At 62.7% G+C, this 21,213-nt stretch overlaps 2 protein-coding genes across 5 annotated transcripts; one reads left to right on the forward strand and one right to left on the reverse strand.

Annotated features, from left to right (window-relative positions):
- The first annotated feature begins 11 nt into the window (after positions 1 to 11).
- THOC3 (THO complex subunit 3) lies at positions 12 to 3,249 on the forward strand. The gene is made up of 6 exons (XM_055812166.1): positions 12 to 253; positions 665 to 821; positions 1,674 to 1,878; positions 2,229 to 2,390; positions 2,481 to 2,581; positions 2,934 to 3,249. The coding sequence occupies exons 1-6, from the start codon at positions 71 to 73 to the stop codon at positions 3,095 to 3,097; spliced, it is 972 nt and encodes a 323-aa protein (XP_055668141.1). The 5' UTR covers positions 12 to 70; the 3' UTR covers positions 3,098 to 3,249.
- A 1,619-nt stretch (positions 3,250 to 4,868) lies between these two features.
- Positions 4,869 to 21,175, reverse strand: CPLX2 (complexin 2). Of its 4 annotated transcripts, none has more exons than XM_055813233.1 (5): positions 21,042 to 21,175; positions 16,229 to 16,327; positions 7,165 to 7,272; positions 6,494 to 6,669; positions 4,869 to 6,321 (listed from the first exon to the last, which is right to left on the reverse strand). In XM_055813233.1, the coding sequence occupies exons 3-5, from the start codon at positions 7,193 to 7,195 to the stop codon at positions 6,124 to 6,126; spliced, it is 405 nt and encodes a 134-aa protein (XP_055669208.1). In that variant the 5' UTR covers positions 7,196 to 7,272; positions 16,229 to 16,327; positions 21,042 to 21,175; the 3' UTR covers positions 4,869 to 6,123. The 4 variants fall into 4 exon arrangements, with proteins under 4 accessions (XP_055669208.1, XP_005231891.1, XP_055669210.1 ...); XM_005231834.3 differs by lacking the exon at positions 21,042 to 21,175 and adding an exon at positions 20,843 to 20,936; XM_055813235.1 differs by lacking the exon at positions 16,229 to 16,327 and having other exon boundaries at positions 21,042 to 21,149.
- Between the last annotated feature and the right edge of the window lie 38 nt (positions 21,176 to 21,213).

The following is a 21,213-nucleotide window of genomic DNA, read 5'->3' on the forward strand; positions in this document are numbered from 1 at the left end:
CGGAAGCTGCGTCAGCCGCGGCGGCGGGGCGGGGCGGCGGCGGGCCCGGTGACGGCGCGGCGCCGCCGCCATGGCGCTGTCGCCCTACGTGCAGGCCATGCAGGAGCTGTTCCGCGCCAACACGCGGAGCCGCGAGTTCCCGGCGCACGGCGCCAAGGTGCACTCGGTGGCCTGGAGCTGCTGCGGCCGCCGCCTCGCCTCCGGCTCCTTCGACAAGACCGCCAGCGTCTTCCTGCTGGAGAAGGACCGGCTGGTGAGCTCCTCCGGCACCGGGCGGGCGGGCCGCCGCCGGTGGGTACCGGACCCAGGGCCACCTGGTAGCGGGGCAGCCCGGCAGCCCTCGGGCCGGCACCGGTGGTTGGGGCCGGTACCGGGGACCCCGCCTGGGACGGGTGTCTCACACCGGGACTGGGCCCCGGTGGTGGGTTCCAGGCTTGGAAGCGGGTATGGGGTCCGTGCCGGGAGGGGGCCGGGGCCAGAGTCGGGGGCTGGAGCTGGTGCCCGGTTGGGGCGGCGGCAGGGTCCCTCCGGCTGTGGCGGGGGAGCGCGGCTGAAATAGCGCTGGGGCTATTGGGCTGTATGGGTGCAGCATACTGGGATCCGGGGCAGGAGCAGGAGCTGAGCCAGCCTCATCCTCCCATCAATGGCTGTCCTCTCCCTCCAGGTGAAGGAGAACAACTACCGAGGTCACGGGGACAGCGTGGATCAGCTCTGCTGGCATCCCAGCAACCCTGACCTCTTCGTCACAGCATCCGGGGACAAAACTATCCGCATCTGGGATGTCCGCACCACCAAGTGCATTGCCACTGTCAATACCAAAGGTGAGTCCCTACTGTTGGGTCCCGGCAGAACTTCGGCTGCGCTGGACCTGTCTGCAGTGGTACCGTGCTTTGGATGCGTCTTGTGGGTATTGGCAATCGGGGCATCTTTGCTGACTGCTTTTATCTTTGCGTTGCATTCATCCATAAGGAGCAGCAGTGAACATGAGGGCTGATTTACTCTGGGGTCAGGACTGGAGAAACTACTGAAATACAATGCTGGCTGTTAAAATGTCCTGTGTACTTGTCTCTCAAGTCTGTGGGCTGTGAGGCTGGAGACTGAGGAAAGGCACATCTGCAGAGAGGCATGATAGAAGTAAAAGTCTGAACAGATTCAGGAAAAAGTTACTTGAATTTGTGTACTGGTTAACTCTGATACCATCTCTGTTCTTGGAAATCTCCGATTTTGAGTTGCCAGGGCTGGAAATGGCATTGTAAGATAGCATAACTGCAATCTGCCTTGTTGCATCATAGGTATTTTTTGTGGGCTTCCACTTTTTCTGGATCTTGAGGATCACTGGATTCGGAGGATATTTGAGTGGACCTTGTTTGGTGGTTGCTCTGGTCCCATCTTGGCTGAAATGGGAAGGGCAGCGATGTAGTCTTGTTGGCTTGAAGCTGCAGTTCTGTTAAGTTTGATTGTCAAGAACTATACATACTTGCTGGACAGCTACTGTATAGGGTTTGTGTGTTGGAGTGCAGACCTGGCAGTTTGTTTCCCGTTTGGGAGTGATTTGGAGTTAGTGGAGCAGGTTATGGCCTTAGATCAGGAATAAAAGCTGCCTGTCTGCTTAACTCATGGCTGTTGTGGATTGTTGTGTGGAAATGGGGCCTGCTGCTTTTCTGTCCCTCCAGGGGAGAACATCAACATCTGTTGGAGCCCTGATGGACAGACCATTGCAGTGGGGAACAAGGATGATGTGGTAACTTTCATTGATGCCAAGACGCATCGCTCCAAAGCTGAGGAACAGTTCAAGTTTGAGGTGAATGAGATCTCCTGGAACAATGATAATAACATGTTCTTCCTCACTAACGGGAATGGCTGCATCAACATTCTCAGGTAGGTGCCTGTGGTGGCTGGTGGGCAGGGTAGCTGGGCTGGCTGCCGCAGACATCAGTCTGCAAGTCCTTCTGCTGCTTTTGGGGAACGCAAGTTCCCCACCCCAGTGATTCCCAACCCTTTGGTTGGAACACACTTGCCTGGAGCTGTGGTTGCCTCAGTTCTGGGCTGGGCTTCCCAAGAGTGACCCTGATGCTCTGCCTCGTTCACTCGGCACTCCAGGTTTCCAAGAGTGTGGCCTTGGACCAGTTGGTTTGCTTACAGTCCCGGTGTGCCTCATGCCAGCCCTGCTTGTAGACGAGCCCTATGCTTCTCTCACTGCTTCCTGCCCTCTCCCTTGATCTCTGCAGCTACCCAGAGCTGAAGCCTATTCAGTCCATCAACGCCCATCCTTCAAACTGCATCTGCATCAAGTTTGATCCCATGGGGAAGTACTTTGCTACGGGCAGTGCTGACGCGTTAGTCAGCCTCTGGGATGTGGATGAACTGGTGTGTGTGAGGTGCTTCTCGAGGTAGGTGGTGCTGTCCAGAAGCTGTTTGCCTCCCCTCTCTAGTGAGGGTGAGGCAGGTGGCTCACCGTGTGGTTCACTCTGTTGCTGCAGGCTTGACTGGCCTGTGCGGACACTGAGCTTTAGCCATGATGGCAAGATGCTGGCATCGGCATCAGAAGATCACTTCATTGACATTGCAGAGGTGGAGACAGGTAACAGTTTCCTTTTGGGAAACAGCAAGGGGGGAATGGGATGGAGAAGTGCTGGTGGAGCTGGGGTGGCGCTGGGGGAATCGGTCTGCTGCTGAAGAGCCTGGCTGCGTAGAGCAGAGCGCCGTGAGGGGGAGCCTCTGCCTCGTTGGTGTGTGGTAGACATGCACGTCATGTCTGTGCCTTGTCGCCAGGTGATTAAAAGGCGCCGAAGCAGTGTTTGTTCCTCCTCTGAAGCAGTGTTTGTTCCTCCTCTGCCTTGCGCGGGAGAGAAGAAGCAGGTGCTTGGCTCTGGGGCAGCGTGCAGCGGAGGGCCAGAGGCTCTCCAGGCTGACGTGGCCCCTTTTCCATGCAGGAGAGAAGCTCTGGGAGGTGCAGTGTGAGTCCCCCACCTTCACAGTGGCCTGGCACCCGAAGAGGCCGCTGCTGGCCTTCGCCTGTGACGACAAAGATGGCAAATACGACAGCAGCCGGGAGGCAGGCACCGTCAAGCTCTTTGGGCTCCCCAATGACTCCTAATGAAACCGTGCCGGGGGAGGCAATGCCTGCCTGCTCTCACGGGGATGGGAGAGTGCTTAGTTAGTGTAGGTTGGGGTGAGGAGATTGCCCCCCTCCTTGCCTGGTTGGCAGTGCTGCCACCTTTGGCTCAGCTCTGTGTGTACTGCTCTCGGGAACATTTGTAAAAAAGCAGCTTGTGTGCTGGGGAGGACAGGGGGGATGCTAGCAGGGCCCCCTTCGCCACCCAAGGGCTGCCGCCTCCTGTCTGGGGTGTGGGGGGCTTGTTCCACAGGCAAGTGGCCAAAGAAAGTCAGTCACTGAAGGTGACTGCTGAGGACCCTCCTTGTGAGAGAAGCTCTGCTCTGGCCAGGCTCCCCAGCAGTGATAAGCCGTGACTGTCCCCTTGCCCCCAGCGGCCTGCTGGTATGGGCGGCCCTGGGAGCAAAGCCTGCCCCTTCCCCTACCAGTGTCCCTTCCTTGCACTGGGGCAGTAAGGGGAGGGTAAGGGAATGCAAGTTAGGGGATGTTTCCCCAGCTGGGGCATTTATTTTTTTTTTGTACATGTGGTGGTTTTTTCTAATTTTGATAAATCCTCTTCCATAACGAAGGTGCCTGTGGCTGCTTTGGGGGCAGAAGTAGGGGAGAAAGCGGGTGCTGAGCTGCTGTCCTGGGAGCTCCTCTCCCTTCCCCTTGGCCGTGGCAAGGCCCTGACTAAGGGGTCTGTGTTGCGGGGCTGCCCCCGCTGTCCCCGCTGTCCCTGTCTCCTGTCCTGCGCTGTCACCCCGCCAGGGGGCGCTGCGCCCCCACACTGGGGACAGGCGACAGCAAGGACACTGCACAGAGGATGGGGACAGCCGCAGGGACCTGTCCCAGTCCTGTAACCCTGCTCCTTCTGGCAGCATCCTGGATGGATGGAGCAGGGCCGAGGCCCCAGAAGAAGATGCTGCCTGTTCCATGCCACGGTCACCAGCCCTGGGCAAAGCCCTTCCCTGTACCCCTGCCAGGGGTGACAAGGAGTGCCTGCCCCATCCCTGCTCCCTAGGAGAGCTGTGGGGCTGTCTTCCCACCTGTTCCCTGTGCCAGCACGCTGGGTCGCAGGGGAGATGGTTGCTGCAGAGGAGGTGCAGGCACAGCCTGCCTGTGATGGAGACCTTGCCTGCAAGATCTCTATCATTTCCTACCCTAATATTTTCTTCTGACACGAGCTTTTCCAGGTGGCTGCTCTGCTGATGCCGCCTGGGTAACGCCTGAGCTGTTTGCTGGTAAATGATGGCAAATCAGTCGAAGCTGAGGCTGGCTCCGGACAGAGGCTGTGCCACATCTGAGCACTGCCAGGGGCCCTGCCTTGCTGGGGGGCATGAGGTGCCCGATTGCCCAGGCCCTGCCTGTAGCCTTGTGCCCGTGTCCCACAAGAAACAGCCCTTGTACCCCAGGGTCAAGTCATCCTGTGAGGAGAGTCCCAGAGTCAGGGGGGAAGGGCCAGAAGCTCCTGTGCCATGTCTGTGGGACGGGGGTCCCACCAGTACCCATCCCTTTTACCTTGTCCCCAGCCCTGGAGAGGGCACCTGCAGGGTGGGCATGGGTGTGTGGGGAGGCAGCTGGACTGAGCAGGGCTCTGGGAGCCGTGTGTGGCTTCTCTCCACCTGTGGCTGGGCTTGAGTGCTGCCCAGGCTGGGCCCTGTGGCCTCTCCTTAAGTGATGAACTGCCAGGTCTCAGCTCTGGAGGGGAGATGGAGGGGCAAGGGAGCTGGTGTGGGGGCCCGGGGAAGCAATGGCTGAGCAGAGGCTGGAGCAATGTACAAATCCCTTTATTTTATTAGTTTGTCAAAGACTAGTTCGAGCAGGATGGTCACAGCATGTCTGTGGGGCCCCGAGCTGCCCGCCGCCTCCCAGGGAAGCCCCTGGTGAGCAGCTGGGGGCTGTGGCAGAGGAAGCACGGGGAAGAGGGAGCACGGTGCGGCAAGGGACGGACGGGGATGAGGGCATGCCCCCACGTCCCCCCGTTGGGGTGCAAGCAGCAGCTCCTGGGACATGCCCGGGCTGCTTGCCCAGGGATACCTTCCCAGGCCCCGGGGACCCGTGTGTGTCCAGCGTTGGGTGGGGGGCAGCCGGGCACTCCCAGCCCAGGACTGGCCCGGCAGCCCTCAGCCCCGTGCTGGCTTTATTGCAGGGGGCAGAGTGGGGGGCCCCGGCAGTGCGGCGGGGGCTCTCGGCTCAGCGCTGCGGGTGGCCCCAGGGACAGCAGGGACTCGGGGAGCGGGTGGGGAGTGTGAGCAGCGGACACGAGGACGCATGGAGCGACGGGGCGCACCCTGGCACAGAGACACTAATGCGAGAACGGGGGCCAGTGGGGCTGAGACACAGACGAGCGAGCGGTGGGGATGGTGGGGACGGGGTGGGGGGGACGAGGCAGGGGGGTCCCTGCCCCGCACGTGCCTTTGTACACGGTCGGCGGAGCGCGGTGCCCGCTCCTCCCGGTGCTGAAGTATTGCAGTCTAACTGATATGGCTTTAACTATGGGGCCAGAGATGCGGGGAGGGGGGTCCCCTCCAACCCCCCGATGCTGGGGCACACCGAGCAGCCCCGGGGGACCCCCGTTCCCGGGACCGGGGATGGGGGAGCTGCGGGCAGGGCGCCTGGCTTTGTGCTTTGGGCTTGGCCCAGGGCGGGACAGGGCAGGGGGATGGCAGTGCTGGGGACGAGGGCAGGCAAGCGAAAGCCTGCCGGGGTCCCCTGGGAGGGCAGGAGGGGCAGGGCAGGGGGCACAGGGAGCCACCCCGGGGGAGCCGGTAGGGCCTGGGGTGCCCCCAGCCTGCCACGAGGTTACATCAGTGCATTTGGTCCCTGTTCACCCTGTCCAGCCAGGGCCGCTCCCCTTTGGCACGGCGTGGTGGGGGGGCCCTGCCTAGACGGGACGGGGCAAAGGGGGAAAGGAATGGGGAGGGGGTGCAGGGACACCCCCCCCCGGGGCCAAGGGAACTGATGGAGGGGTTGGAGGGGAGAGGGCGCCCGTGCCCCAACACCCCATGGCAGGGTCGGCGGTGTTGTTACTTCTTGAACATATCCTGCAGCGGGCCAGGCAGGTACTTGAGGACGGTGTCCAGGATGCTCTCCTCCTCCTCCTCGTCCTCGTCCCCGCAGCCCGCCGGGATCGCCTTCTTGGGGCGCGTCAGGCTGCCCTCACACGGCTGCTCCAGTGCAGCTTTCTCCTCTGCTTCCTTCTCCTCCTTCTTCTTCAGCCCGTACTGCAAGGACACAGTTCCTCAGCAGGGCAGGTGGTGGGCACTGCCCATGCTCTGCCCTGTGCCCATCACCACCGCCTCAGGCCACCTTCCTCCCTGGCCATGCTGGCTCCCCGTCCCAGCCCTACCCCGGCTGCTGTGGGTAGGGGTGGGTGCAGGGGAGATGTGTGCCCACCTTGTCACGGATCTGCTGCCGGACTTTCTCCCGCTCAGCTTCCATGCGGGCGTGCTTGGCTTTCCGCTCCTCCTCCTGTTGGCGCAGGGCCTCCTGCCTCTCCTCCTCCTTCTTCTGCGCATCGGGGTCTTTCTCCTCCTCACCCCCCAGCATCTTTCCCATGTCCTTGGTGGCCCCTGCACAGCACAAGACCATTGGCTGGTCCCCAAGGGGTGCTGCAGCCCAGCGCCTGCTCCCCAAACCCCTGCAGAGGTAGGGAGGGCATGGAGCCCCCCAGCAAGGATGACCCAGGACATCCTCAGGGCCACCCGTGCCAGAGTTGGCTGCACACAGGCTCTGGAGGCTGCGGAGATGGGGAGTGCTGCAGGTTGGCTGTGCTGCCCTAGTTTGGCGTCAGTCGGGGGAGACACCAGCAGCTCTTTCGTTGCTGGCACCCAGGGGACCCGCCAGGGAATCCCACTTAGCAGCGGGAGAGCTGGGATTCCCCAGCCAGGCGCTGCTGGTGCTGGGAACAGGAGCCCCGGAGGGCTCCGGCAGCAGCTCCCTGCTGCTGGTGGCTCTCCCCGCAGCTCTGTACCCCTGCCATGTCCCTCCCAGCATGCTCCCTGGGGTGTGGAAGCCAGAATCACTCCCGGAGGGGGGGACCCTGAGGGGGGACAGCATCCACTCACCGCCCAGCGCTTGCTTCATGACAAAGTCCATGGTGCCGGTGTGTGCGTGCGGCTAGGCCAGTGCCCAGCGCTCATCCACTGCTGTCCGGGCTTGCCGACCAGCGCCACCTGCGTGGGCAGAGGGACACGGTCAGGGGTGCAGTGCTCAGGGTCCCCACCACCCAGGCATGAGGGATGGACTCCGCATCTCCAGCCCCAAATGCTTTCCAGGATGGGCAGAGGGAGCTTTTGGGGTCTGCAGGCAGAGGGTGGACAGATCTGCCTGGTGGCAGTGCCTGCTCCCCCCGGCCCCCTCCTCACATCCCTGCTGGCCTTGGGGACTTGTGGAGGGTCTGAGGCAGGGACTCTCCACCTCAGCACTGCCTCAGTGGGGCAGCAGGAGCCAGGGAGCCCTGGGGTGCTGCCTGGGGGCTGGCAGGATGGGGACCCACCATGCCACCACCTGCTGTGGGCCAGGACAACAGACCCTGCCTGGGGATGCCAGCGCAACACAACCGGACACGGGGTGCTGCATGTGTGCGCATGTGTCTATGGCAATGCATGTGCTCTGCAGAGGGATGGAGCAGAGGCTGTTGGCAGGTTGTGACAGTGTTTGGGGGCTGTCAGGGTTGCAAGCAGCAGCCTGTGACTCTGGGTGTGATCCCTGCGGGTGCTGGAGATGGTGTGTGACGCTGTGCAGGGACACTGCATGTGCAGGACGGTCTGTGCATGCGTGTGCTGTGTTTGCGTGCGGGGTGTGTGCGAGCTGCATGTGCAAGCTGTGTTTGGTCAAGAGGTGTGTTTGCGGGTGGCTGCAGGCTGTGTCTGCAGGGGGGAAGTAGGGGGGGTACACACCCATCTGTATATAAGTTTGTGGGGCTGCAAGCTGCATGTGCCCACACAGCGTGCGGGCTTGCAGCCTGTTTGCAAGCTTTGAGCGTGCGTGCGTGAGTTTCAGGGTTTGCAAGCTCTGCGGATGTGTGTGCAAGGGCTTGCATGGGCGAGTGTGTGCATACAGGTCTGCAGGCTGCGTTTGTGCGCCCTGTGTGTGTTTGTGCTGCATGTACGTGTTTGCACACTGTGTGAAGGGGTTGCAGGCTCTGTGTGTGGGGGGGGGCTGTATGTGCAGGTCCGTGGGTTTGCAGGCTGGATGGGGGGGGGGGGGGGGGGCTGTGTGCACACAAATTTGCAGACTGTGCCGCGTGTGTGTATGTGTGGGGGTGTTGCAGGCTGTTGGCATGCTCTGTGTGTGTATGCATGTGGCGGATTGCAGGCGGGGTGTGTGTGTGGGGGGGTGTGTGTGCCTGTGCCCCCTGCATGCCCTGTGTGTGCGTGTGGGGTTGCAGGCTGCGCTCACAGCCTGGGTGTGCAGTTTGCAGCGGGTAGGTGTATGTGTGCGTGTGCGTGCGTGTGCACTCACCCAGTGGGTGCCGCAGCCTCGAGGATGCCCCCACCCCAGCTCCCCGAGACCCCGCAGTGGGCTGTGGGAGGCACCACGAACGAGGACACGGGGAAGTTTGTTGTTCCCAGCCCTGTGGCACCTCGTGGCACCTGGCGGGGGGGGGGGGGGGGGGGGGGGGCGGGGGGAGGGCTCCAGACAGTACCGTGCTGAGCCCCGGGGATGCAGGGGGAGCTTGGGGTACACCGGAGATGCGGGAACACCGGGGGAGGCTGGGACATTGGGACCGCAGGGAGGGTGCAGGGGACACCAGGGCCGTTGGGACACGGGGGGCACCGGAATACCGGAGCCGCGGGGGGGGACGACGGACACCGTGGGAGGGGTGCAGGTTCACGAGCAGACGGGGGGGCACTGGCAGGCGCCGGGACCCCGGAGCCGCACGGGCTGCAGCGACGCAGGGGACACGGGGGGGCGCCGGGAAGGCGGGGGACAGCGGGGACACGGGACGTAGGGGACACCCGGCATGCGGGGGACACCGGCACCGCAGGGGGGTGCGGAACCCGGGGGACGCACCGCAGGTTTGGGGGGGGTGCGCCGGCAAGGAAGACGCGGGGGGACCCGGAACGAGGGACACGCAACGGCGGCGCAGGGGACAGCGGGGGACGCGGCGGAGAGGGGGGGGGCGCAGGGACACAGGGAGGGCGGGAGCCGCGGAGGGGGGGGGGGGGGGGGGGGGTCGCGCAGGGGACGCGGTGCCGCGGGGACCCGCCGCCCCCCCGGTGGATGCGGCGCGGGGCCCCGCCCGCCGCCCGGGGCCGCCCGGTGCCGCAGCGGCGGCGCTGTCCCTTCAGCACCGGCGCGGCACTCACCGGCTCCGCCGCCGCTCTCCGCTGCCGCCGCTCCGCCCTCCCGCCCCGCCCCGCCGCGGCCCGGCCCCTGCCCGCCCCCGGCGGCACGCGTGGGCCCGCCCGGGGCGACTCCCCCCGCCCCGGCACAGCGCGGCCCGGCCCCCCGCGGCGGGGGTACGCGGGACAGACCCTCGCCCTCCGCGAAACGCCGCACGACCCCCGGGGAAACATCCCGCGGCCCGGCGGGGCCTCCGGGAGCCCCGCACCGCTCCCGCACCGCTCCCCAGAATGCAGACGGGCCCCCCCCCCGACGACCCCCCTCCCCCGACGACACCCCCCCCCCGACGACCCCCCCCCAGCGGGGAGTGCGTTCTGCTCGAGGTCAATGATTCACCTCCGCGGCAATTAATGGGGGGAAACGAGGCATTAATCAGCCGGAGCTGCCCCCCGCCCCAGTCTGCCCCCCATGCTCCCTCCCCCAGCACCCCCAGCCGCAGAACCCCGTCCCCCTCCACAGTGCAGGGTGGCTGCGGGAGTTTAATTAAAGTCCCTGATAAATCATCACACACACCCCCCAACAGCCACCACTTGGAGGCCCCAGTTTTGGATTTTTGGTGCTGCTCCCCCGGGGGTGTCCCAAAGTGGGGCGGGGGGGCTGTATGGTGGCATCCAGGCTGTGATGCCCACAGAGCTCAGGACCCCCTTCAGCAGGGGATCCTCGGGCAGGGAATGGGGGGGCACTACCCTGCCCGCCCCCCTGCACCTGCCTAAAGGGAGACAGGCTCCTGCAGCCCCTCCTGTGTCCCCCCCGGCTGTGTGACAGGGCTCCCCCAGGTCTCCCATCCTCATCCCAGTGCAAGGAGAGGTGCTGGGGACAGGCATGTGCCCCACTGCCAACCCTGCCACTCCGCAGAGGTGCAGCCGGCGCCTCCTAATTAATCCAGCCCTGGGTTATTAGAAATAAGACGAGCCCTTTGCAAATCAGATTAGCAGCGCTCTGAGCCAGGCTGGTGTTTAATGGTGAGGCTCTGGAGGAGCAGCCCTGTGGGGAATCTCACAGCTACAGCCCAGAAAAGTGCTGGAGAGGGTCTGGGTGCGGGGTCGTTTGAGGGACCACCCGCCTCCACGTGTGGGAGGTTGCGGGGAGCTGGGACAGGCTGCAGCTGCCCCCACAAACCCGACAGTGCGGGCTGTGGAGATGCTGTCGGTGCTGCTGGGCACTGCCGGTGCTGCTGCTGGGAGGATGGGGCAATGCAGGATGGGGGGCAGCAGGGGGGAGCTATCCTGCAGCTGGGGGGGGGCACAAAACCAGCACACAAGTGCCAGCCCAGCACCTGCACAAGGATGCAGCACCGACAGACCCACGTGTGTGTACCCGCTGTCGGCTCCTGCCCTGCGCACAGCTGCTGCCACAAACAGGTCCCAGCATGGGGACACCACCACATCAAGGACATGGCCCTCTTGTTCACCTCCTTGCACTTGCTCCCCAAAGTACTCCCTGGAGCACCCCATCTCTGCCCGCCCTGAGCCCTCAGCCTCCTTCCACCATGGCGTTGACCACCAACTCCTTTTTCCACCTCCATGGAAAAAAATGCCTCCTGCCCTCGTGCCCAGTCCGGCTCTGCCCCTCTGCTGCTGGTGGGACAGGCGTGTGGGCAGCAGGACAGGCCTGCGCTTGGCCCGTCCATCTGTCCATCCGTCCATCCGTCCTGCAGCAGCCCTGCTCCGGGCACTGACGTCAGCGCTCCCGGCAGCCGGGCGGTGGGCGGGCAGCACCGCTCCTATTGTATTAAAAATAATACAGCAGAGCACAAATTCATTACAGATAAGTGTGACAGCCAGGAGGAATTAACAAGCCCGTCTCTCAGCGCCTGACAAACGCCTCCTTTTGTTCCTGGGATGGGTCCTTGAGTCTTTCAATCTTTGGAGATGCCTCGGCTCATTAAGCACATCCTCCCCCAGTAGCTCCCAGTGTGCCCAGGGATTGCTCCCAGTAAGAGCTGTGGCCAAGCTAACAGGCCGTCCCTTGTGCCAGCGCCCAGTGCTAAGCTGGGCATGCCCTCCTTGGGGCTCAGTGGCCTGGAGTGCTGTCCCCAAGCGTGGGGTGGCTGGGGGGAGGTGGGCGAAGCAGCCCCCGTCCCTGCTGCCACGGGAAGCATGAGGCTGACGTGAGCTGTGGCCAGCCGCCCTGGCACTCCAGCTGCTGGTGCCGGCAGCGTGACCACAGCTGATGGGCTGGCGAGTGCCCAACTCTGCCCTGTCAGCTGCGATCCCATGGGAAGGGCAGACGGGGGCTCATCACCAGCCCTGGGCATTGCTTCCATCCTCCTGCCCTGCGCACCCCTGTGGACACCCCTGCTCCTGGGATGGGGATGGGCCCAGGGGATCCCTGCAGTCCTTAGAGCCCAGGTGGCTCTGGCAGGTGTTTGGAAGATGCTCCCAGTGCTGGGAGACTGCTTGTGCCCAGCATGGACACTCCTCAGGCACAGCTGTCCCCCTGGCGTCATCCTGGGCAGTGTCACCTGCTGGGTGGCTGCCTGGAGCTGCTGGGGGAGACAGGATGGGAGGGATGGGGGGGCAGCACTATGGCCAGATGGAGGAGGAAGCTCTCAGTGCTGCCAAGTCCTGCAAGTCGCCTCCGTGCCGGCTTGCGGGGGCAGCGCGGCATGGACGGAGCCAGTGCGGGTGCCAGGGCCCCGGCAGTGCCTGTCCTGCTCCCCACTGGCACCCGGGGAAAGGGCACGGGACTGATTGTCACTGCCACATCAAAGCCTTGAGTGGCACCTGCCTGCCCCACTGCCAGCATCATCCCCAGGCCCCACAGCCGCACAGGGACCCTGCAAGGTCACAGCCTCTGCAGGCTCTTGCAAGGCTCCTGGGCAAGGGAAGCAGCTGCCCGAATACCTGCACCCATCCCTGCAGCACCGCCAGCCCAGCCTGCTGCCACCCATTAGCACAGGGCAGCTGTTTCACTTATCCACCCCCCATCTCCGCAGAAAATAATTATTGGTCCTTCTCATCGCACCAAGGGATTAAAAGTGGTTAACTCCATTTCCAAAGGCTTTGTTATGTTGGTTTTCCCTCAGCTGCCGCACAAGGCGATTTCCACAGTGCCACTTAGGCAGCTTTTATCAGGTTGTCTTCTGGAGGTAATTGGGTTTTTCAGGAGCCTGTTTAAAATTCGTAACCCAGCCTCTTAAACAAAACAAAAACAGCATCGGGGAGAAGGGGAAAAGGCAGCACAAAACATGTAGCAGCTGCAGCCTCTGAAGAGCAGCGTGGTCCCTTGGGGCTGGCACCTGGCAGGGACAGGGACAGGGACAGGCTGCAGCCGGACCCTCCAGCACAGTGGCTGAGCACAGGCTGCAGAGACAGCCCCTGCCACCCCTGCTGTCCCTCCCGCCGGTGACAACATGCCAGGCAAGGGGGACCCAGGGTCACTCCGTTATGCCGTGCTCAGTGCAAGCGTGTGGTGCTCAGAGCTGCCTGTGTCCAGCCCCTGGTGATGCTGGGGCCACTGCTCTGCCCCCACAGCAGGTCACAGCCCCCAAGCACACGTGGGTGCCCCCCCAGCACCCACTCCCTCATTATCCCCTCCATGCCAGGCATGGGGTGTGAACGCAGGTCTCACCCTGTGGCTGGCATGGGAGTGCCCCATGAGCCAGGGCTGGCAGGGAGGGAGGTGGGCTTGTGCCGTGGCTTGAGCCCAGCTCTGCCGCGATGCTCTGCTCTGTGGGAGCAGCACGGGGGCGGGGAGCTGGGGGTGGCAGGGCTCCTTGAGCACACCAGAGATGGACAGAGAAACCAGGCCAAATATGCCCGTGGAGCCTCCCTCACAGGGTGGCTTCTGCTGGCCCCATACCCTGAGGGTGTCCCTGGCTCCGGGCTTTGCTGGCCGGGCAGGGGAGGCTCCTACCTGCTGCCCTCTGTGTGCCCTGCTCTGCACGGGCACAGCAAAGCACCCCTGCAGACAGAGGGGCTCCGGGCTGATGCTGCGGCTTTTTCTGCTCTCCTGCATCACTATCATGGGTCCGCCTGCATCAATAACACAACACAGCCCCGCTGGCATCAGTATTGCAGACCCATCTGTATCACTACCACGGCCCCGTCAGCATTGCTCCCACAGACTCATCCGCCTGCTCCTGCCTGTGGGGTGGGGGGGCACCCTGGGCACCCCCAGCCTGTCCCTGCCCAGCTCCGTGCCACGGGGCGCAGCGTGGGCCAGGGAGTGGGTGGTGGGGAGCTGCTGCAGCAGATGGCTGGTGGGGCTGGATCACGGCACCACGCGCAATGAGGGATGTGTGCGTCCCCCAGGAGGGCATCTTGCAGGAGCTGGGTTTAAACGGGTGCCTGCAGGTCCCCAGCACACACTTGCTGGCTCTGGGCACGGCAGCCAGCATGCCAGCCGGGGTGGCTGTGGCTGCAGGAGGGGTGAGGCGAGGATTGGACCGAGCTCACATCTTCCAGCTGTTCCCAGCATGGTGGTGTCCCAGGAGGATGCCAGAGAGGGAGGGGTGCTCCCAGAGCTGCTCGGCCCTCCAGAGCTCCCCAAAAAGACCATCTATGCCTACATTCGTACAAGAGAGAGTGACGCAGGGGCTGAATCTCCCAGTGAGAGCACCCAAGGGGACAGCGACTCAGCCTCAGGCTCCAGCTAAGCATCCAGTGTGGCTGGGATGTCAGTCACTGAGTGACCAAGTGTCCTGGCTTCGCCATCACTGCTTTGTGCCCTGTGATGGCCAGCCCCAGTTTCAGGGCCACCCAGAGCCCCAAGGTGTCCACATTCCATGAGCACCAGGGGATACTGGGATGGACCCCGCCGGTCAAGTGCTGCAGTCCCAGCAGCTCCTGACTCCCGGCGTGCATCCAGTGCCTCTGTGCCATGCATTATTAAACAGAGGCACTGCAGCCCCTCGCTGTTTATCCTGGCATGGCTGTGCGGGGAGCGGGATGAGGGAGCCACAGTGGCTCACCGCAGTCTCAGCTGGAAGATTTAGGCTCGCTGTGGGTCTGGCTGATTCCCCAAACAGGTTTATGAGCCCTGGGGTTAGTCATCCAGCCGCTTCCCACCTTCCCACCCCATGCAGGATGGATCCCAACTCCCTATAAAAACCCACTGTGCATTCAGCCTCGGTGCTATCACCTGCATTAGCTTTCTCCTGCCCAGACATCAGGTCCTTACACCATTTACATCCCAACTGCTGTACATAAAGCCACACTTGCACTGAGTCCACCCTATCAATATTTATGGCAGGCACGCACACCTGCACAGCTCTGCAGGGGCCAGTACAGAGGGGGGCTGGTGCAGAGTGGAGCTGGGAGCAGCATGCCAGGGACTGCCTGGGGAGCAGACAAAAGCCCTGCCAAGCTCCTGTGCTGCCTCCCCATCCCTCCCCATCACCCCAGCCACCGCCTTTAGGGAAGGAGCCAGTCTGTGCACATACTGATTTCCATCCCCGCCGCCCTGGCAGGGACATGCAGGGCCTGTGCAGGCACAAACGACAGAGGTGGCTGGGACTGTGGATGCCCAAGGGGCCCCTCCTGGCTCTGTGTCAGGATGGGATTTGAGCACCTGCTCCCTGCAGAAAGCCTCAGAGGGGTTATACCCACCCTCATTTCACCACTGGGGGAAAGGCATGAAGGACAAGGGAACCATTAGCTCAAGACTACGCTTCTAGATCACAGCAGAGCAGCAGCAGCCCCTGTTCCCTCTCCAGTCAAAGTGCCCTCAAAAATGAGACCCTGGGTGCTGCACCCCAGGTGTTCAGCCTCGTGCTGATACAGGTGTTGGTCTTGCAAAGATCCTGCAAGATCTTTGGGGCTCCTGGAGGAGAGCAGAGAGCCTAGGGTGCTTTAACCCCTGCTGCACCACCAGGGCTGGGGAGCAGGAGGAAGAGAGGAGTGTGGATGCTGTCACGGCTGGTCCTGCTCTACCCGAACTCCCAGCCTGGCTCTGGGACAGCATCTGCCTTCCTGGGGGAGAAAGGCCCATCGCACCCCATCAGAGAGGAGGTTTGGGAGATAAGGTGCCCCGTGCCCCAGGCAACAGAACTGGCTGAGGGCCACAGCACTGGGGACACCCTGTCATCCGACAGCAGCAGATGGCTGCATGGTGGGGGGCTCTGTGGCAGCATGGGGGGGACATCTGGGTGTCTGGGGGCCAGCCAAGCTGCAGCTCGGTGGGAGCAGGATAAGCTTGTGCTGCCCTGGCTCAGGGCACTGGGGGGGGTGAGACCCCCACACTAGGGAGCAGCTGGGATGGGTGGGGGGCTCGCTGCCCACCCTGGCTGAGACCTCCCCCAGCCTGCCTGCACTTGGGGTTTCCGCTGCAGCGTGACGCTGGACAGGCACGGCGCCACTCCAAGAGCTGCTGGGGCTCTGGCCAGAAAATTCATTCTTGGCTGCTTTCAGTGGGGTTTGGCTCGTACCTTTCCCATCTGGGGGCTTTCAAAGGCAAAAAAAAAAAAAAAAAGAAAAAAAAGAAAAAAAAAAAACCCCAACCCTGGCCCTGTGCCAGCTCCACAGTCACCATCACCTGCCATGGTCCCCAGGCAGGACTGTGCACAGCATCCGCCTCAGAGCCTGAGCTGTTCCCCACTCCTGTGGCCTCAGCCTGTTCCTGAGCTGGTCCAAATGCCTCTTGCCCTGAACCAGGGTCTTGCCAGGATGCCCATGATGGACCCCCAATCCTGGGGGCTTGACTGTCCACTGAGGCAGCCCCAGGTGGTACCTCTGCACCTCCCCATCCATCTCATGGCTTCACTGTGCCCCCTACACTGTGGGGAGCGATATGGCCCCCCAGGAGCTGTGGCGGCGGAGCTGTGGCAGCGTTGCCTACCTTGGTGTGTGCAGTGCTGGGTGTCTGCAGGCTTCGGCACCTAACGCAGGGGGACGAGGACCTCGTGGGGACAGCTGGGCATCGCAGGGAGAGTAGGGCCTGCAGGAGACACCGACAGCAAGAGGATCAGCTCTATGGTGGGGCCCCAGGACCGGAGAGGGTGGACAAAACAGAATCACTTGATGGGTGATGGATGGAACACACCACTGCTTGCTGCCCTCTCCCCCCAGCTAGGAAAGGCCAGGGTGGGTCTATGCACTCTCCCGCATCCTGACCTCCAAGGGTGGCAGAAACCTGATGGCAAGAGCCACCATCTTCTCACAGGTGGGAGCCCAGCAGGGTGTGCAGAGGGTGACAGGCTGCAGGAGGTGGCAGCCCATCAGGGTCTTTGCTCCTCTTCTGGATCAGGGACACCACCTCTGCTGCTGGCAGAGGGCTCCTGGCCATCTCTGCAGACACCCGGCAGTTTGTATGCCGTTATTAAATATTTAGAGGGCTCTCAACTCTTTGAGGTTTTAAAATTTCACATTAACTCTGCCTTCCTCAACTTGCAGACGATGAATTTCTTTTTTAGAGAACATAATGGCAAGTTAAAACAAGCTACCAAACAAAAGCCCTTGCTCAGACCTTGCAATTTGGGAAAGCCTGGCCCCACTCTGGGCTCCCCACTTCTGCCAGACCTTGGGAAGCTTCTGCCCAGGGATCTTGTCCCTTCCCTGAATGTCCTTCTTTAGATGCCTCTCTGATGCTCCAGAAGATGCAGGGGGGGTGCTACTGGGGAGTGCTGGCCCAAGCATATGCTGTGCAGAGACCCAGGTACGAGTGTGCTGGGTACCACGCTGGCAGTTTCTGGCACGGTCTGTCCCCGCGGTGCAGCTGGTGCCACTGCGACGGGTGCTATGAGAGTGTTTTGTGCTCTGTGACTTGAGGAGCAGGTTCCTGGGGAAGCTACAAATTCACCCTGACTTTGAGCAAAGGCTTTTCCTCCACCCTGGGGAAGGAGGGAGGCTTTGGCAAATTGGAGATAAATATGTGACCCAAGGGAGCTGGGGGAAACACAGGCAAACAGTGACGCTGGAGAAGCAGGGGCTGGGATGGATGGAGCCTGCATTTTTAAAAGCATTGCAGAGCAGAGATGACTGGTCCTAGCCCCGGGGGCAGGAGACAATGCCAGCCCCTGGGCACAGTGCTGGGTTTGGGGAGGGTGCAGGCTCACCCTGGGGACCCTGAGCTCTGGGGGCTGTGGGAAAGGGGCAGAGGGTCCCCACTGGGGACCCTCGAGGAGACTCCAGAACAGCGCCTGCTTCCCTGGAAAATGCAGTGCTAAAAGCTCAGCCTGGAAAGGGCTCAGCAGCAGTGTGAAGGTGACCTTTGCTGGGGACAACCGCTGTCTCCTCCGGGCTGTGGGAAGGCTTGGGAGCAGGGTAAGACAGGCTGCAGAGTGTTGCAGGGATATGTGCCTGGGGGTGGCTGGTTTCCAGACAGCTCAGTGCCAAGGAGAAGGGCTGGGCTGAGGCTTGATCAGTCCCCTGCTTTGTTGGCCATGGCCTGGGGTGTAAATCAGCTGTTCTTTGCTGAAACCCCCGAGGGTGGGAAAAGCAGGGCTCCCCTGCTCAGGTACCTGAGAGGATGCAGAGGATCCTGGGATGTGCTGCTCAGATCCCTGCAGGGTTGGTTTTTTTTTCTGGCCCAGAGCAAAGTGGCTTTTTTTCCATGCTTTTGCAATGGGCAGAGCCTGCCAGTACCATGAAGATGCATCTCACCTGGACAGCTGCATTAGCTCAGTCTGTCTGTCCAGGCAACCAGACACCAACCACAGCCAAAAGTGGAGGGTAAGGAAGAGCAGGGCAGGATGATGGTGCCAGGACACCCCCAGCTCTGGGGACTGTGGTGCCTCCAGGCATTGGCAGGGATGCTTTATCCAGCTGAGGTCTGGACACAAGGCACAGTATTCAGGGAAAACTTAATGCTCAAGATGAGACCATTAACAAGTCCACAGCTCTTCTGCTTTGGTGCCTCCAGCTCTTGACACCCTGCTTTTATAGCTGAGCTTGTCCAAAAATCTGCAGAGGAAGGTGGGCTGGGGAAGGGGAGCAGTGGGGTGCACGGGCTGTGAAACACTGGGCCACATCTCAAAGTGTTTCTCCTGCCTAAGGGAGATGCTCTTGTGACCTGCCTCAGGGCTGGCATCAGCTTTGTGTCCAGGCACCGGCGGGAGAGGGAAGGCTCAGAGCCATGATGCTTGGGGAAAATATCTGCAAACAGGACTCGGTGCCAGCAGTGCACTGTCCTGGCTCTCACACAGGGATGCAAAGGGCTCGGGGTTCCATGCTGCACTGGGCAGCCCCCAGAGGCATATCCCTGTTGGGGTCCTGCACCTGAGCCAACCTGCCTTGCCTTCAAAAAGCAGACCCTCAGCCTCAAAAATCTCAACACCTCTTGCAGACTTCACCTTCCCACGGGCTGGGGCAGGTCTAGGTCACCCCATCATGGGGCTCTGGGATTTGGCTGAGATGAGCAATGTTTCTGAACCTCTGGTGACTGTTACAGCAGGAGCTGGTGGCACCAGCTAGGGAGGGATGGATCCGCTGACCTGGCTGCTTACAGGGGGAGCAGGCACCCGTGGTGCAGAGTGGCATGGAAAAGGTGACAGTGGCTCCTGGCTAGTCACTGGGTGACCTAGCATGACAGGAGAGCCTGGAGGCATGGCCCAGAGAGCCCACGGCTGGCCAAGGCAGACGGTCTGGGTCTCTGCAGCCAGGAAGGCTCTGTGGAGCCTGGAGAGGCGGAGGGAAAAGCTCCTGGGACGAGTGAGCAGAGAGCGCTCACGCGAGAGCAGCCCGCAGGAGCGCAGCTTGTTTACCCTGGCTGAGCAGGCCTGATTGCTCTCTATAAATACACCCAGCGAGTAAACACCAGGGAGGGAGAAGGATCATTTAAACTCGAGGATGATGCTGGCATAAGAACAAATGGGGAAGTCTGGCCATGAATGTGCGGAGGCTGTGGGCGACAGCAGAGATCCTCTGGCTGCTGGGAAGGTCCTGCTCTGGGCAGGGACATCCAGCCCTGGCTGTTCCAGCAGCACATGATGCCCGAGGGCTTGGACTTGGTGCTGGTGGGAAAGGCGGCAGCCTGGGCTGCAGTGACTATGCCCACCTCCCAGACCAGACCTCTGGAGCACCAGGCCATAGTGGTGAGAACAGAACTCTGCCATGCTGCCAGTGGTCACCATCTCTTCCCTGGAGGGTTTCCCTGCAGTACCGGACCTCTGCCAGGACCTCTCAGCCCTGGTACTTAAACTGTGCTGGGCAACTCAGCGTGGCTCCCCTTGGCTCCTGACACAGCTCCCCTCGGCTCCGACACAGCTCCTGCCAAGGAGCACCGGGCCTGGTGGGCTGTGCCTGGCAGAACCTCTGCAGAAACCCGGGGAAGAGCCAGAGTGTGAACCACAATCACCCTCCAGCCCTACAGAGGTGTTCATAGACCTGTCTGGATGGGGTCGTTTCAATACTAATGTTATCATGCGAGGCAATAAAAGAAACAAACACTCAGCCCATAGCCAAGGGAGACATAGAGACATTTTTCTGTGCCAGTGTGTCTCAGCTGAGCTGTCTGCAGTTTCCCCAGCATGGTGAGGGTTGGCCACCCATAGCAATGCTGCCAGCCAGGGGCTGAGCTCCTTGTTTTCCCTGGCCATGCTCCTGGCAACCCTCTGGGTCCTGCGACTTCAGGAGGACAAGGGCAGTTTTGGCAGGGAGGACACCTCTCTGCACCCTGAGCGCAGCTTACCCTTCCTCACCCTCTCTTTGCCAACCTGGCATCTTGGCTTGACTTGAATTGCTCCAGCTCCTTCACCAACCTCGGCCAGCAGCTGCCACCACCTGCAGAGCTCGGCTGGATGCACGGAGAAGCCCTGAGCCATCAGCCCTGTCCTGAGCAAAGGTGCCAGCCCTGCTTTTCTGCTCTGACTCACTGCACTGCCTGCCTCAGGCAGCAGCTGCCCGGTCACGGTTGTGCCATGCGGGTAGCAGTGCCATTGCGTGTTGCCAGGCCTGGATCACGGCAGCCACATGCCCCATGTGCTGCAGCCATGGCACTGGGGGCACGGTGGGGACAGGGGCTGGAGCATGGGGCATGGGAGGGATCTCGCAGGGAAAATACAGTGGGCAGAGAAGTTGGAGCACGGGGAACTGGGGACTATGCGGCTGGAATGCTCCACGAGTGGTTGGACTTAGCTGGAGAAGAGCAGGAGGGAGGAGGGAGCCGGTGATGGGGTGGCGTGGGAAGACCCTGGCGGGTACCACGAGCTCCCCACAGCAGAAGGCTGCGCGGAGCCTCCCCGGGTGCAGGCAGGGATGGTGGGGGGAGCAGGTGGCCTCCGCCCCCTGCCCACGGCCCCGCTCTGCAGACCCCCCCCCGCAGGGGATCGCCAGGCACGGAGGGGCTGGAGGGGGGGATGCAAAGCCTAGTCCGAGCGTGACAGCCCTTCTCCTGCCACCCCTCCACACCGGCATCCCCCCCGCCCCCCAGCTCCGCGGAAGGGCGGTCCGGGGGCGCGCCGCTCAGCCCCGCATCCTGCACCCGCAGCCCGCACCTGCATCCTGCATCCCGCACCTGCATCCTTCCGCGCATCCCGCACCTCATGCCGCATCCCGCATCCCCGCGGCCGCCGCCCCGTTACATAAGCCGGCGGCCCCGGGAGGCTCGGCGGGCCGATCCCCGTGCCCGTGCCCGGCCCCCCCCGGGCTCTGCGGCACGGCGGGCCCGCCCCCGGCCCCGGCCCCGGCACGGCACGGCCCGGCCCCGCACCCACCTGCCTGGGCTCGGCGCGGCTCCGGTCCGCCCCGTCCGCCCCCGGCGCAGGGAAGGAGCCGCCGCCGGAAGGGAGGCGGGAGCCGTAGCGGTACGGGGGGGCCCCGGTGCTGGCTCCCCCTCCGCCGCACGGCCTCCCGGGCGGGGCCGGCTCCGTGCCCGCCTCCGGCCCG

This window comes from Falco peregrinus, chromosome 8 (genome assembly GCF_023634155.1).
Source record: "Falco peregrinus isolate bFalPer1 chromosome 8, bFalPer1.pri, whole genome shotgun sequence".
NCBI lineage: Eukaryota > Metazoa > Chordata > Aves > Falconiformes > Falconidae > Falco > Falco peregrinus.